Here is a 17476-nt window from a genome sequence, read left to right as displayed (position 1 = left end):
CTAAACACCGCTAACAGGTCTTTCCAAACTGAACAGGAATAGTCATTGATGCAAAGAAGCTTACAATGCTTAGAAAGCTGAATCCTTGTTCCTTCTGTTGGACCGCATCATGTCTTGCACTACAGTTCATTTGTTCATATCTCACTCACTCATAGCGACTCTATACATGCGCACCTGATACTTTCTTTCCGACGACTCGGCAATGCGAAACGACTGCACACTCGCTTCCTTTTTATACTACTGAAGAACTGTGTGGTGTTTTGCGTCAATGACATTGGTTTTTGATGAGCAGAAGAAGAAAATAGAGCTAGTGGGTGACACCACAGCAAAGTAGAGGGTTTATAAATACTGGTGCTTTGTTCTTCATGTTCCCACACATGCTTGTTCTTTCCTGTACCCACACAGAAATTCACTTGCCAAAAACTACAAATGTTATAGCAATTCCACAACAATGTGTTTAAAGCCAACAGACAAGGACATCATTTTTGGGCAATTGTGTAAACATGTAGGAACAATACCCAGCTAACAGCATTTCCATGGCTTTTTCCCTCCGCAGTTACCTCCGTTATCCATATTAATGATGTCCCAGCTGGCAAGGTTATATTCCTGTTACTATAATTATTTGAATTTTTACACTGTGAAACAAAATGTATGAATAAATATGATTAGTTAACACTTCTCTTAAGATACCAGAGGAAAAACACTGTCTATTTATAACATAATCTTAAAGTTTGTTATTTTTTTTGTCACGCTACAGTAATTTTTTTAAATAGAGCCCAACGTGTTTTCGGTTTTGCTGACTGCATATCATTACTACTTAATATAATGGTCAGCTCAGGAGCCCCAAATGGACTACTTAATGCGTCCAGGCTTTGTAGTGGTAAAATGTTACATAATCTCCTGTTAACAAGACTTTCGACTGTTAAGGAGGCCTTAATGGTGCCAGTAAAGTGTTAGCCTCACCAAAGCTGATTCTAAATTGTTTTATTGTTCCCTTTATTTTACTGCATTTCAAAACATTATGAAGACAGCAGATGAGCTATATAGCATTTTAGATGGTAAATGGTAAATGGACTGATTTTTATATAGCGCTTTTCTACTCTCCTGGAGTACTCAAAGCGCTCTATACAACACGCCACATTCACCCATACACACCCATTCACACAACCACTCTATGCTTTGTCAGTGCTTTTTAACTAACATACATTCGTACACATTCATACTCTGATGGATGCATCGGAGAGCAAGTGTGGGTTAGTATCTTGCCCAAGGATATTTGGCATGCAGACTGAGGGAGCCAGGAATCGAACCACCAACCTTCTGATCAGCAGATGACCTGCTCTATCAAATTTACCTCACACATACGAAAAAAGAAGGCACAGACACCCGACCTCTGCGACTATTAAACCCTTCCTTTACGACCCCCAAAATAAAACATATAAACTAAATAAATAAATGGCTGCTTGTACTGTGCATTTATTATTACTGAGCTGCTGCACACAATCTCTTCAACTTAATAAGCAAATCAACCTCTTAGAGGTATGACAGGATTTTATTATATACAAACCCCATACTAGAGCCTGACTGATATCTGATTTTAAAGTTCGATATCGATACCGATATTCTTGTGATTTTTTTTATCTTTCAAACGCTTGAAGTATAAACTGATTCCCTAACAGTTTTGTGTGTGTTTACTTATGATTCATTACCAAGATAATATAATAACAGAATATAACAAAAAATAAATAAATATTGCCAGTCTTGGTAGCCAGGGATCGCTCCGCCAGGATTATATTGCTCAGCTGGCCTGGGAACGCCTGGGTGTTCCCCCGGACAAGCTGGAAGAGGTGGCTGGGGAGAGGGAGGTCTGGGCTTCTCTGCTTGGGCTGCTGCCCCCGCGACCAGGCCCCAGATAAGCAGAAGAAAATGGATGGATTGACTAAAAAAATATCAATCTTTCATGGATTACTTTTTTTCAAATTTGCCCAAATTTTTGTTCGTCGCACGTTACCAAAAGCTGTAGAGTGACCTCAGGTGGACAAAATATGCAACATCAATAGCTACAACATTTTTAACTGGAAGTTATAAATGCGATACCCGTGTACTGGCAAATATTTAATGTCAGCCCTGTCAATATATCAGCTGACCTCTACTCTAAGACGTGCAGCCAGCCAACCTCCGAACACATGCACCCATCATGATTTTGTTTGTCTTCATCTGTTCAGCTTGATCCCAAAAAAATAAAAAAAAGAATACAAATAAAATCACTAGACAAATATGCCTGCACTGTGCAGCAGAATATCAGGAACCAGAAATATAAGGCCTGTCCTCTAACACCTATAAGACCCTAAACCAACAAACTGCCTGCAGTACTGAGAAAAGGGTACCAGTCTTGGAGAGCTCAGACTTTCATCAGCTTAGTAAAACACACAAAGACTTCTTGCTTCATGGTCATTATGCCCTGTACTGTATGCCTACATGTAGCCTCTTCTGCAGTTCTCTTCTGGGAGTTTTGCACAGCAACTTCAAGCCTCCTCTAGAAACCTTGTAAAACAAAAAACAACAAAACAAAACCACCTTGATTCGTGAACACCTGCTAAATGAGAGAGAAGCTTTCTAAGGCCTTCTTCTTTGAAGAAGTCTGGTATTTTGATCCTTGGGTTGCTCCGTAAAAAGACCAGGATGACCACACTTCACCTCCTACAGAATCTTCTCCAGAAGACACTGACATTTAAAGTTTCTTAGCCTGCCTGGCCAGCTGGTCTGAGGATTATCAGCACATGGTTAGAACTGAGAATCCTCAAAGTCAGTGGGTAAAACAAAAGTTACTCCCAACAGTACCACAGAGTTTAAAACACTGTGAAAAGTTGGCCCTAAAGGTGTGATGCTGTGGGATGGAGACCAGAAGAAACCTGTAACACAGCATGAATAGCGACGAGGAAGGCCAAGGCAGGGTGACAGCGTAACGGTAATAAAGGAGTTGAGAGAGACGAGCGAGAGGGACGGACTGTGAACAGAGGGGTACATGGGTGGAAAGGCTGATAATAAAGATGAGAACAGAGGAAGAATAAAAGGATATTAAGGAATGGATGAGAAATGTGAAGAGGATGGAAAGAAAAGAGTAAATAAAGGCAAAAGAAATGCTTGGAAGTTTATGGACAGATCAGACTGAAGAAAAGTGATGAATGTAGGAATAGGAAAACCAAAAGCAATGAAGGGGCACAAACAAGGAAGAAACAATTAAATTTCAGACAAGTAAGTAAGAAAGAATATGAAAGGACACGACGTGAGTTGGATATAAAGTAATAAAAAGAGAAGAATTTATGAAAACTATAAGTAGGACAGAAAGCTGCATCTCTCACGCTCCTCCTCGTTCTCGCTTCCTTCCTTTTCTCTTTTAGCAGCACCATTACTCAGTAAGGACTAGGCTGTACAAAATGATCTACTTTACAGGAATAGGAGTCGGAGACCTACATAGTCACAATCATCACTGGACCCTCCATCCTCTGGCTTAAACTGGCACAGACGTGGAGAGCACTAATGCTGGAGATCTGTATTAAATACTGATTCAGGATCCCCAGCTCCAGGAAGACACGGATGGATAAGTTAGCTGTGATTTTTAGGAGCTCGCATTGAAAACGGGGGGTTCGCTGAACATGATCTGTGTAACCATAGCAGTAATAGGTGGCTATAAGTACAGGAATACTACACTAAAGGCTTCTTTTCCCACCGGACTCGATTGATCAATAACTCTAGACAAAAACATCCCCAGAACAAAGGCAAAGAAAAAGGATGCTTTAGTTCGTACAAGTGTCGGGGCAATCATTTCACTTGGCTAAAAGGTGGCTCCAGTTTGCAAGCATCATTACTGCAACTGATCAGTTAACTGGGGACCTTTTTTTTTTTTTACAATCAGTCTACTATTAAAGAGCTGACATGGAGAAAAACAACCTAAAGTTTTGAACACATTTTTGTGGAAATGTGATGATATGCAAACAAAGATCCTTGAAGTAGTTGCTGTGAATGTCTTAATGTTGTAATTCAACCACAAGCTGAAAGAGAACAACAATGAAGAAAATATTGTCTGCTCGGTTGGTGAGGTCACAGAAGAAGAAGAAATCTCTGCCCCAACCATGATACACAGCCGCTGAAAAAAAAATATCAATCTGTACTTTAAAACTTAAACGGTACAGGAGACTATACGTGCTGCTTTTCTCCACAAAATTGTTTTCTCAGAAAGAACTTTAAAGGGCTGTCCCCACAGGGAGACGTGTCAGCAGAATAAACTTGTCCTTTGCTTCGGGGTTATGCACAGACATATATAAATATCTATTTCTGTTTTTGCTGCCCTGCACTGACATTAGCTGTCAGAGTTTTAGTTATTCAACACATCTAATTATGTCTAAACATTTATCTGCTAGTCTTGAGCAGCAGTGAAACCACAGAAACTGGAAAGTATGCTATTTTGAAAGCAGAGTGATTTCAAACCTAAGTCTAACTCATAAAAATACAGGCTTGTTATGCTTTGTGACCCATTTAAACTCATGGACCAATTTCATTAGGTACACCTGTTCAACTGTTTGTTGCTGTAAATACCTAATCGGCCAATCACATTGTAGCAACTCAATGAACTTAAACATGTAGACACAAACGAGATGCCACACTAAAGTTCGACCCAACTATCAGAATGTGGAATAAAGGTGATTTATTTGACTTTGCACGTGGAGTGTTTGTTGGTGCCAAACTGGCTGGTCTGGTATTTCAGAAACTGCTGATCTGGGATCTTCCTGCATAGGCTGGTCAGATGATTCTCGATTTCTGGTGCAACGCTTGGATCAGAAATGGCACACTTGATACCACATGACGCGACAGTCTGCCCTAGCAGTTCTGCTATGTCCATCCCTTCATGACCACAGTGTACCCATCTTCTGATGGCTGCTTCCAGCAGGATAGCACACCATGTCATAAATAAGGCTCAAATCATCTCAAGCTGGTTCAATTCAGTTTCATTTATACAAGATCCAGTCACAACAACAGCAGTTGCCTCAAAGCACTTATATATATATATATATATAAGTAATATATATATATATATATATATGTAATATATATATATATATATATATATTACAAACAGAAGAAGACGGCCGTAGTGATCGATGTAGCGGTTCCGAATGACAGCAATATCAGGAAGAAGGAACACGAGAAGCTGGAGAAATACCAAGGGCTCAGAGAAGAGCTCGAGAGGATGTGGAGGGTGAAGGTAACGGTGGTCCCCGTGGTAATCGGAGCACTAGGTGCGGTGACTCCCAAGCTAGGCGAGTGGCTCCAGCAGATCCCGGGAATAACATCGGAGATCTCTGTCCAGAAGAGCGCAGTCCTGGGAACAGCTAAGATACTGCGCAGGACCCTCAAGCTCCCAGGCCTCTGGTAGAGGACCCGAGCTTGAAGGATAAACCGCCCGCAGGGGCGTGCTGGGTGTTTTTTTTATAGATATTATGGAATGCCCTTTAGGAAAATATTATATATATATATATATTCCAACCAAAGTCTGAATATATAGAATGAAACTTGAATATATAGAATGATCTTCTGAATATATAGAATGTAGCTTGAATATATAGAATGATCTTTTGAATATATAGAATGAAGCTTGAATATATAGAATGATCTTTTGAATATATAGAATGAAACTTGAATATATAGAATGAAACTTGAATATATAGAATGATCTCTTGAATATATAGAATGAAACTTGAATATATAGAATGATCTTTTGAATATATAGAATGAAACTTGAATATATAGAATGAAACTTGAATTGATAGAATGATCTTTTGAATATATAGAATGAAACTTGAATATATAGAATGAAACTTGAATATATAGAATGATCTTCTGAATATATAGAATGAAACTTGAATATATAGAATGAAACTTGAATTGATAGAATGATCTTTTGAATATATAGAATGATCTTCTGAATATATAGAATGAAACTTGAATATATAGAATGAAACTTGAATATATAGAATGAAACTTGAATATATAGAATGAAGCTTGAATATATAGAATGAAACTTGAATATATAGAATGATCTTTTGAATATATAGAATGAAACTTGAATATATAGAATGAAGCTTGAATATATAGAATGAAACTTGAATATATAGAATGATCTTTTGAATATATAGAATGAAACTTGAATATATAGAATGATCTTTTGAATATATAGAATGAAACTTGAATATATAGAATGATCTTTTGAATATATAGAATGAAACTTGAATATATAGAATGTATGAACCTCTTTTTTAGAGATGATGTGTTTCTGAATTCTCTGCCTTTACAAAATGGCATCAGCTGAACTATTTCAGTACTTTTTAGAGCTTGACAACTGTTTTGCGACAGCTGTTCAAATTGCAAATTTCCATAGTCCACTAGTTGTATCCTGTGGTTGTACAGTGTTCCAACATTTACTGACAACATTTGAGATATGGCCATCCAACTAAACCCCAAGTCTCGCATGTCAGTCAGCTGAGTAGCTGGTATGTTGTACCTAAAAGAGTTAGAAACAAAAGAAGAAATATGTTAACTTTCTATATATTCAAGTTTCATTCTATATATTCAAAAGATCATTCTATATATTCAAGAGATCATTCTATATATTCAAGTTTCATTCTATATATTCAAGAGATCATTCTATATATTCAAGTTTCATTCTATATATTCAAGTTTCATTCTATATATTCAAGAGATCATTCTATATATTCAAGTTTCATTCTATATATTCAAGTTTCATTCTATATATTCAAAAGATCATTCTATATATTCAAGTTTCATTCTATATATTCAAGCTTCATTCTATATATTCAAGTTTCATTCTATATATTCAAGTTTCATTCTATATTTTCAAAAGATCATTCTATATATTCAAGTTTCATTCTATATATTCAAAAGATCATTCTATATATTCAAGTTTCATTCTATATATTCAAGTTTCATTCTATATATTCAAAAGATCATTCTATATATTCAGACTTTGGTTGGAATATATATATAATATTTTCCTAAAGGGCATTCCATAATATATGTATATATATATATATATATATATATATATATATATATATATATACACACACACACACACACACACACACACACCCATATGACAGAGACCCTACAACAATACAAAGAAGACTCCAACAATCAAACAGCCTCTGTAGCGCAAGCACTTAGCGACAGTGGGAATCGCTTTTAATAAGAAGAAACTCGCAAAATTGGAGGCAAGAGGAGGTTCAACACTGTAGTAGCAATTTCTAGAAATGAAAGTATCGAGTAAGTATATATGGGTTTCGCTTCCATCATAAGGTACATTAAACTCTTATTAAATGTGTTGTTTACAATCACTTTGGCTTTTAACAACAGCCACCAACTATAAGCACTAACACTTTTATTTTCTAAACCTAAATATGTATAAATGATTGTGTTTTATCATGATGACCTGTCAGGTGGTGTTAGTCTGTGAGTTTCAACATTCACTCAAAAAAAAAAACGCCGGCACATTTTCATTCGAAATGACCCACCAAACTCAAAAAGATGCTCCTTCTCCTCATTAAACGTGGGAGAAAAATGTACTCCGTAGCACAGTGTACTGCTTTTGAGACAGTAAACCAGAATGATAGACAAAGAGGAAAGAATCTGCATGATCTTCTTAAATGTTTCTTTATTCAAATGTAATGGCCCACAAACAGACCATAAACGAGGCGCTCCTGTCATTCTTTTTAGATGCCACTGAGGCGATAGGGGATGAGGAGATGGGTGGGAATAGAGCAAGGGGAGAAAAGGAGAAAGAAGTAGGAGGCAAAAAAAAGGAAAGTTGCACAAATCTACTGAGAATACAATACGACGGAGTAAAGGAGTGAGGGGGACAAAGTAAGAAAGGGAACAGGAAAGAGTGAGCTAACTATCAAGAGCTTTTGATCCCATCCATAAAACGTTCCTTTTAAGAATGCCCATGAAATTAGCTTGGTGAAAGAAAGCAATCTCAATTGACTGAATCCGCTCTAAGAAACTTTCAAACAGCCACCACATCTCCAGCTCTTAAGAGTCTCCGCGGACATAAAATAGCTCCTCGCCTTTTTCTCCAGGCACCTTCTTTTTTGTACTCTTTCTCAGTTTCCCTTTCACCTTACCTGCCAACTCAACATTGGCACAATCACAGAAAGAGAAATCTTTAAGTGTACAATAGAAAAAATGGGGTCAGTTGACACTTTCCAGTTTGTGTTTGACTAAAGCTAGGATGCTACTTGTCAGCTTAAGGATGCATAGAAATCAACGGGGGAATTCTGAAATGCTAAAGCCAGGTCAACATCTAAAACTAAAACACTGTAATCAATCATGCTGTGCTGACACATTCACACAGTAGACAGTGATGACCGTTTCCGCTTTGTCAGCAAAAGTGTATGTCCATATTGACAAAGCAGTGCCGGTGCATTTTAACTTTTTTAAATTTACTGTATCCGCATGTTTGATTCGGCCACAATTTTGCCCCAGATGCTCTTCCTGACCCAACCCCCCTGTTTTATCCCTGCTTGGGGCAGCACTCGGAGTACACTGGCTCATGGCCTACCCTGTGGCTGGGTCGGCTAGAGCTGCCAGGCAGGAGGAAAAGAGGAAGACCTCAGAGGTTTATGGATGTAGTGAAGGAGGACACACAGAGGGGTGACGTGACAGAAGAGGATGCTAGGGATAGGGTGAGATGGAGGCAGATGATCTGCTGTGGCAAACCCTAAAACGAGCATCCAAAAGAAGAAGAAGAAGAAGAGTCTCACTGCATCCACAGCACGGCCTTGTTTCGAAGCTCTTGTGAGACAATCAGAGACACTGTTTGAACTAAGCTGTTACTGAATCTGTTGTGAACTGTTTACATGATGGGGAAAACAGTCACCAGAGTTTTTAAATGGTGCGTGCTGGATTTGAATGCTGATTCCATGTGTTCTAGTTACCACTGTAAATAAAGTTATGACGCTTTACTGTAGATAGATAGAGGCTTCAAAGTAACTGTCTCGATTCATTCCAAGTTGGCTGCTGGGTTGTGAGACTTTCTTTCATAGCTCTTGTGATAAGGATCCAGAATACCAACTATATGACACATGTCTAAATCTGTTTTAGTACACAGAATCCAAAATCACACAGATTGCAATACAAAAAAGGCAACTGGACCATAGCCACTTAATGAATAAACATATCATATATGCAGACATAGGGCTGCTCGATTATGGCAAAAATGATAATCACGATTATTTTCACTGAAATTGAGATCACGATTATTTGACGATATTTATTTAACCCTTTAAGACCTACCATAGAACCAAGTCCACCAGAGCTTATATTATTATTTTTTTTACATGTTGTAGTGCCATTTGTGGGAGCATTTCAAGTTGCTATACATCAATACAACTGTTATAGCCCATATTTTAATAATATGTATGCATTAAGTCCATAGTAATTACATAAATTGCAAAAAAGTGCAATAAACTACAAAAAAAATTTAAAATCGCTTTTGTTTTGTTTACATATATTTCTACTTGGAGAAATTTAAGAGGTTTATCCCTCAAAACTTTAAATACAATAAAGTTGCAAAAAATAGTTTCCCACCACAGGAAATTTATTTTGAGTGTCTTCATAGTTTTATTTTGGAGATACAGCAATTTTTATATACTGCAGGAAAAACAAAAAACAATCCTATGATGCAAATTTGCAAAGAAAACAGCAGGTGCATCATTTCACTTTGGGAAGTGTTACGAACAGCTGATAGGAACGGCAAAGCCTGTTTCTGGAATATTATGTTTTTGTTCCTGCAAGCGCTTTTTATGCAATTTTTGCAAAGCTATATGTGCAAGGAAACCGTGACCGAGGACAAGCTGATGGCATCAGATGTAAGTACAACTCCTCCGGTTTCATATGCAAAACAAATTATTGCGCTAGCTTACACGGTTCCGGTTCTACAGGGATTTAAAAATAGTTACGCAAAACGGAGCGTGCAGCTCTGACCGGCTTTAAAGGGTTAACAATGACTTTAAAAAATAATATAAAATAGTGTGCAACACCACTGAAGTTTTTTTTTTTTAAACTCTCTTTTCAACCAACGGCAGTCACTCTCCAAATAACTTCTGCTTAGCTTTCCGAGCTTCCCTCGGGTCCTCTTAATCAGCGGTCTCCAACCTTTTTTGCGCCACGGACGGTTTATGCCCGACAATATTTTCACGGACCGGCCTTTAAGGTGTCGCGGATAAATGAGGGAGGGGCTAATAATCGGCTCAGTCATTTTTAATGATCGTTGAAAGCCCAGATCGTAATCGTGATTAAAATTCGATTAATTGAGCAGCCCTATGCAGACAGATTTTTATTTCATTAGTTACACATCAAATTCACATTTTTATTGCACTTTTACTCTTTTACCGAGGTCTCAGTTTTCCCATTATTCTTGCCAATTTATTCTGGCAATCTGTCGTCACACCAAAGCTTAAATCAGCTGAAAAAGGTCACTGGACTAAAATGTGCTTGATTAAGGGTCTTGTTTTTAAAAAAATTATTATTACAGCATATTAAATTTGCCTAACTTTGCTCGTTTTTCCAGCTACAACAGTAGGAAAGTAACAAGATGAGTATCTTTAATCTAATTGGACTCAAAATTTATGCAATCAATCACCTGAAAGGACACCCTGTACTTGTCAGTGAGAAGTGAGGCATACGCACGTGAAATTCAAGTAGCTCTTCTCTTTCTGACCTTAGTAGAAGGTCAGAAAAGTAGAATACAAGTGGTATAATGTGAAATGTCAGCCTGAAGTTGTAGATCTGTTGAGTACGGGGCCAGGAGCTGTCCCTGGGACAGAGTGTCAGAGGCAGGGAAACCAGGGCAGGACAATCCCACATGAATTTCCTGAGCTCGGAGAGGAGAGCTTCTGAAAGCTAACTTCTGTGCTTTCGGGGGGTCAGCGATCAAAAGCAGGATGGAAGAAAGAAAGGACGAAAACCAAGTGAGGAAAAGCAAGAGGACGTTCCAGAAAATAGGGAGCGTGAGGTAGAGAGAGAGAAACGGAGAGAGTGAGATGGTCGACCCCGCGAAAGTGGTAGAGGCAGTAGAAATAGCTGCCCCACTTGTAGACACACTTTCTGTTGCTAGCAGACTGTCCTTGATGCACTGGGGTAGCTAACCTATATAGGCTTGCTCCATGCTGTAGCAATGCACTCTGTTACTCTTCCCCTCGCTTTTATGCACACATGGTGGGGGGTGGGGTGGAGCACGGCATAAAATCAGGCCACACATGCTGAAATCTACTGCTGAGTTAAGTCACCTGCATTGCTAGCCTAGCTTGCTAGCGGGCAACCAGCTGCTCCTCTAATTAAGGGACCATCTTCTCGAGGGGCTTGAACATATGGAAGGCTGTATAGCCAGGTAATATTCTTATAATAGACACCAAAGCCATACTCTGGAGTACTGACCAGACTTCTTAAAGCTGGATGGACTCTATTAAGATGAAGAGATCGCTATATGATCCACGCCTATATTCCTTCCTTTACAGCGTGGTAAAAGAGTTTTTTGGAAAACTGCATACGTCCAAAGTACCTTCGATACTTCAATGAGCACCTTCAACGCCCATAAGACTTTTGTCCTACTGCTGTTAAACAGACCAATACAGCATGCTAACATCACTGTTTTCCACCTGCGGAGCAGATGAGACAATTAGTGGCACTTCTTGAATTAAAATGATTACCCACCAATTAATCAAACCACTTCACCTCAGAGAGTGGATATAACTGAGTGAATCTTTAGAGCTTGAATCTCTCTTTATATGCACTACATCGCAGCCGAACATATTTTTCACTACCTGGTGGTCCTGGTGAGGCAAATCAAAGTGATTGTCTGAAATTAGTTTTAATGAAAAGAATTAAAAGCAATCAGAAAGTCAGGGAGGAAAAAAATATTAGAACTTAGGGTATCAAACAACAGTAACTGCTCAATATGCAGTCCCTTCGTCAGGACAAACAATGAGTAATAATTCAACTAAAGTCATGTCCCGTTAATGGCATGGCCATACTGATACTGACAACACATAAAACACACAAACAGCAGCATTAATGAGTGAATTATACTGTATGAGGCATAACGCAACCTATTTTACTGAAGTTACTCTGACACTTCCAACAGCATTTTATTGACACCGCTGTCCAAGGCCAGGACTAATGGCTACTTCGCAAAACAACCATACACACATACACACTTGCATAGGCAGACACATGGGCATGCATACAAATTTGCACACCAATACAACTGCAAACAGAGCGCCACACCTTTATTTACTTTAGCCTTGAGCACCAAAAAACTGCACATAGCTACTTCAGACTACGTTTTGAGAAGTCCATTAGCCAGTAATTGCAAATGAAGCCAACAAACAGTGTCAGTGTGTGTAAAAAAAAAAAATTGAAGTGAAGTAACCAACAGATGTATACGACAAACAACTGATAGGGAGAATGATTGCAGGTATGGTAAAATTATAGGCTTCAGGATTGTATCATCATACATATGTAGCAGTAAAGTAGCATTTTTCTGAGGCACAGCAAGGTCCCTGCCTTGCCTGCACCTGTTTTGGTGACTCACTGTGCATCACAGAGAAACAAAGTAGGGGGAGTGTCACTAGCAATCCTGCACTACACTGCAATTTTGGTGTCAAGATTCACAGAATTTTTCTTCTCTTAAGCCTGCCTGTGTGGACCTGGTCAGAAGTGCACTGCAGCTACTGTAGATCTGTGCTATTTTCGATAGCTAATGTGTGTGACAGACCTTTCAAAACCCTGTGTGAAAAAAGGCATATTTGTCTTGTCTGTTTCACATTTACTTTCCATTCTCCCGACAACAGAAACATCTACTAGCACTACATGTTCATAGCCCAAAACAGCTTGGTTTCCAGTCGGGTAAAGTAAATATTAAGGTTCTCACCAGTTATTTTGATTAAAGGCATATCCAATTACCTGATTACTTTACTCAGCTGGCATAAAAAGTAGGCATGTGTGTTCAATCTCTAATTTGAGTAATGACATTGTTAAAGCACAGATGCACAAATTATGAATGCTTTGTGTTTTTGTTGGACTACACTGTATCGACACAATAATCTGACCAGGTAGCCCGGTCTGAACTGTGCGGGGTGTTGATTTGGGTTAGGCAGGAAAATGGGGATCAAGCAAGACAATGAACCATTTTATGTCATAGAAAAGTGAAGTTGTATACCAAAGACATACAAAAATTAAAACACGCAGCTCTGTGGCTTCTTTGAAGTTCTAGTATAAGGTTCACCAGCTATCGTAACTAGCACGTTTAGCTGTGTGGTAAACACATAAAGCCTTGGTTGCCACTATCTGTTTAAAGTCTTATCCCAAATCACCAGCTAGTGCCTTCTTCCAGATCACATTATAAGTGTCAAGAAAGAGGGAAAGCAGGACTGAGTGAGGAGCAGTATCTCTATCAACAGATTCAAGATTTTATGATTCTATAATCACAAAATCTGACACTGCGACCACTGTAACGGGCAAAAAATATATCGTCCAAGCACAAACAGGATCTTGATCCGCCGATGCCAAGATGTTACAAAGTCGAAATAAATTTCATAAATCTGACTACTTTAATATTGTAATATTCTACAGAGGCTTCGAGAGAACAGGGTAAACATGACAGACTTTTGATGCAAAGCTTCTTAGGTTGATATTAGGTAGTGGTGCAAAACCATATCTGTTGATTTAACTGTGTTTGTTGACTTTATAGCTACAGCAAGTGACTCAAGAGTCTGCACTCCACTGTGTGTTATTTATTATTTTTAGCCTTGATTTAACAAGTAGATTTTTCAATTAACATTCCACTCTCTGAGGTCTCTGCTTCCGGCTCTCATCTCTATGACTGCCATGTGTAGTAAGTGACAATAAAACTTAATAAAAATCAACTGCTTTAAAACTGATAGCTCTGCATGATATTTTTTTCTGTTGCTGAATACGTGGAGATGAAGGGACACTGCTGCTCATGCAAAACTGTTGTTTCTGTTACAATGTCCAAATAATGTATTTGATTTGCTCTCAAACACTATCCTGTGCCAGTGTGTGTTGGGAAGTCAGTGCGTTGGTGGGAATACTGTGCACCTACTCACTCACACAAATGCAAAGCTTTCTCTCTTTAACAGTGTTTCTTGCCAACTTTATACACAGCAGGATTAAAGACATAAAGGAACCTTGAGAGCAGCAAAGAAGACGAGGGAAAAAAGTGTTTTAAAAGAAAGAAAAGAGTGACAAAGAAACAGACCCCAAAACTCTGCTCCTGTTTCCACAGGCAGCCATTTTTAGACAGTCATCCATTAAGTCTGCTATGTTCCCATACTGTCAGCCCCTAGTGAAGCCAAAGAGGCCATGTCAGCTGAAGGCGTTAGGCAGCAGGCAGGTAGGATGCATCACAGCACTCTGAGCACTGTGGGAATTGGAGGAAGAAGGGGCGGAGCAGGTAGTGGACTATAATATGACTGTCACTGCAGGAAAATATCTTCAGAAAAAAGTAAGATGGATTATAGATTTAGTTCAACATGAAAAGATGGTTTTTAAGAGATGGGAAAAAAAGGAGGGGCAGAGAGACAGCTGCTGTGACGCAGCATAAAATGCAATGATATACATATGAGGATAGAAAAATAGGGAAGGAACGAGTTTGCACTGGAAAGTTAAAAACTGAGCCTAATTTTGTGACTCAGGTGTCTTAAAAGATAGTGTACAAAGCCCTGTTTGTGTGACAGAGCCTCACAAAGCTAAAGTGTGCCTACTGTCTGTGAGTGACTCACCTCTGGCCCCATGTGTTCAGTCTGTGTTGTGCGGTCAGTCATTTGGCAGTCTTTCATCTTCAGGGCAGCTTTGGCACTCTCCTGCACAGAAAACAAACACACACCCATCAGCCGTGTCCAAAATTTCACAAAAAAAATAAGCGAGAGAAACATCAAATATATATAAATGAGAACAAGTACTCTCCCAGCAGACTTACGCCATTTCCTCCACTCGCAACAGTTGGTACAGCTGGCTTGCATGCTTAGTTAGCTATCAAAAGAAAAAGAAAAACTGCATCTCTGAACAGCCTTAATCATTTCTTTCCTTTGGCTGCATTTTCTGGAAATCAAAGAGGTCGTAAAAATGGGCTGAATTGCAGGAAAACTTTTCTCCAGCCAAATATTGGAGCATGGACCTTCCACAAAGTGTACCCTCAGAGAAGAATTCATAAAAATTGACAGGTAGCACTGTCCAGCTCACTAAAAAGGTCCTTCTACTGGATAATTAATAGGTTTCCTCTGGCAGATTTACAATCAAAGGATAGAGAGAAAAGCTTTGGCTCTTTTTCTTTAAATGCAGAACTTTTACCTTGACCGGGAGGCTGCCAACAACTCCGGTGTTACCCCTGTATGATTATTTTGAAAAAAGCAGGATGCGAGTCCTCTGAATGAAAAGAGCTGAGCACTACTTCCACCGGGAGCACTTTATGACGATGTCACTAATCATTCTGACATCTCTGCCCTACGCTGCTCATGGGTTACAGAAGAGAACGGTTTGAAAGGTGCAGTGGCTATGAAATATTGAGAAATTCATTAACCTTGATTAAAATTCATCAACCAAATTAGGACTAGGCGTAAGGACGGGTTCATGGTAAGTACTCTAGAATAAAATGAATTCATGTTATAGTTCTTAACTCAAATATATACTGTCTACTTCAGAGTGAGCACAAGTAAGCTGACAGATTGAGTTAAAAATCAGTTTTCATTAATCATGCCTTCAAATGCATAAAAAGAAAAGGAAGGCTTTCTGCAGCTAAATGCTGCAGTTGGAACACGGTCCTTCAACAAAATGCACCAGCAGAGAAAAAAGTGACAGCTAGTGATGGCCAGCCAGCTAGCAGGACCTTCTAGGAGATAATTAATAGGTTTTCACTGGCAGATTTACAGACGGAGGCAGAGCGAGGAGAGCTTTGGCTATGAGCTGCCCTTTCCTTCAAATGCTGCACATTAACTTAGCTGCAGCAGGAAAGGTTTCCCTTTTAGACTCTCTTACACAAAGACAGGTACAGATCCTCTGTAATGTTCACGCACACAAACTGCACAACTTCGTAAATGTGAAGCAATGCCAATGCCCAAGGGCGTATGGGGCAGATAAAACAGGGCTAGGCTGTGGATGCAGTGCGGATGAGGCCTAGAGTTAGATTATTATTATGCAAACAAACACGCAGACTTGTTCTCGTGACATCACACAAGCTGTATATGTTTGGAAATCGTATCCAGCTGGTTGTGGGAGCCAAAACATCTCTGTCAGTGAGAAGTGCCAAGCAGATGAATACACACTGTCAGCGGTGATCAGCATCTGTGTGTGTCCGAGCATGCAAAAGCAACTGCATACCCTAAACTCTGAGTGATAGAACCATGTGTGATCTAGGAGAATAAAATGAGAATGAAAGAGAAGAATTTTGATAATCCCAGCAGGAAAATGTCCCCATGTAGAAGCAAAGGAAAGAGAGAGAGAGACAAAGAGTGAAAAAACAAGCAGAAAAGAACCATAATTATAGATTCAGGTGTAAAGTAAATACAAGAGGAATGTGATTAAATTAGATAAAGACTTGGACTGTTTTATGAATAGGTCAGGTGATATTCTATATTTCCGTTAGTATGATAAGTAAAACTCAAGTAAAACTTTACCCAAGTTGAGACCTCAAACTTTTGCACACGTTTAAGTCACAGCGGGAGTGTTTCAGTAGCAGATCGTGAAGTTAGCATAGGGTAATTTCTTTGCCGGGTCTTAAAATTTGGTAAGTACAACCTCAGATGAATAAAAGCACGTTGAATATTACACTGTGTGATTATTTATTCAGAAAATTAAGCATGTGAAAAACTATGTACTCCTTCAAAAGGAATTATGAGGGTAAGTAGCACCCAGGTGCTGCTAATCAAAGGCACCTGATTAACTGATCATCACCTCTATAAAAGCACCAGTTTTGCCTGTTTTCTGGTCTGCAGCATTCAGGTGCTTTAACATGATGCCAAGAAGGAAAAACATCAGCAGTGATCTTGGAGGAGGCAATTGTTACTGCCCATCAATCTAGGAAGAGTTATAAGGTCATTTCCAAACAGTTTAAAGTCCATCATTCTACAGTTAGAAAGATTATTCACAAGTGGAAAACATTCAAGTCAGCTGTCAATCTTCCCAAGTGGTCATCTCAGTGCATCCACCCCAAGGTCAGACCTGCTGTGCTAAAAAAATAAAATAAAATAAACACCCGAGAGTTACATCTTAAGGTGGATTTATGGTATTGTGTTTGTGTCCGTTTGTGCCTATACACAGCTTTGGAGACCATTGTCTACGTGTGGTAGCTGTTACCAGTGATCAGCGTCACAAACAACTGGTTTGT

General features: G+C 39.0%; 1 protein-coding gene across 1 annotated transcript in view; it reads right to left on the bottom strand.

Moving 5' to 3' along the window:
- ccser1 (coiled-coil serine-rich protein 1) overlaps positions 1–17476 on the bottom strand; it is a 129575-nt gene that overhangs the window by 42190 nt on the left and 69909 nt on the right. Inside the window, exon 10 of the mRNA XM_085425766.1 lies at positions 14877–14957. Coding sequence (XP_085281892.1) covers positions 14877–14957 — 81 coding nt within the window. The remainder of the gene's footprint in view (positions 1–14876; positions 14958–17476) is intronic.

Source organism: Rhamphochromis longiceps, linkage group LG12 (assembly GCF_057381845.1).
Source record: "Rhamphochromis longiceps isolate RC_006_pf linkage group LG12, R_longiceps_female_GT1.1, whole genome shotgun sequence".
Classification (NCBI taxonomy): domain Eukaryota; kingdom Metazoa; phylum Chordata; class Actinopteri; order Cichliformes; family Cichlidae; genus Rhamphochromis; species Rhamphochromis longiceps.
The sequence above is the reverse complement of the archived record's forward strand: the minus strand, read 5'-3'. Positions and strand labels throughout refer to the sequence as shown.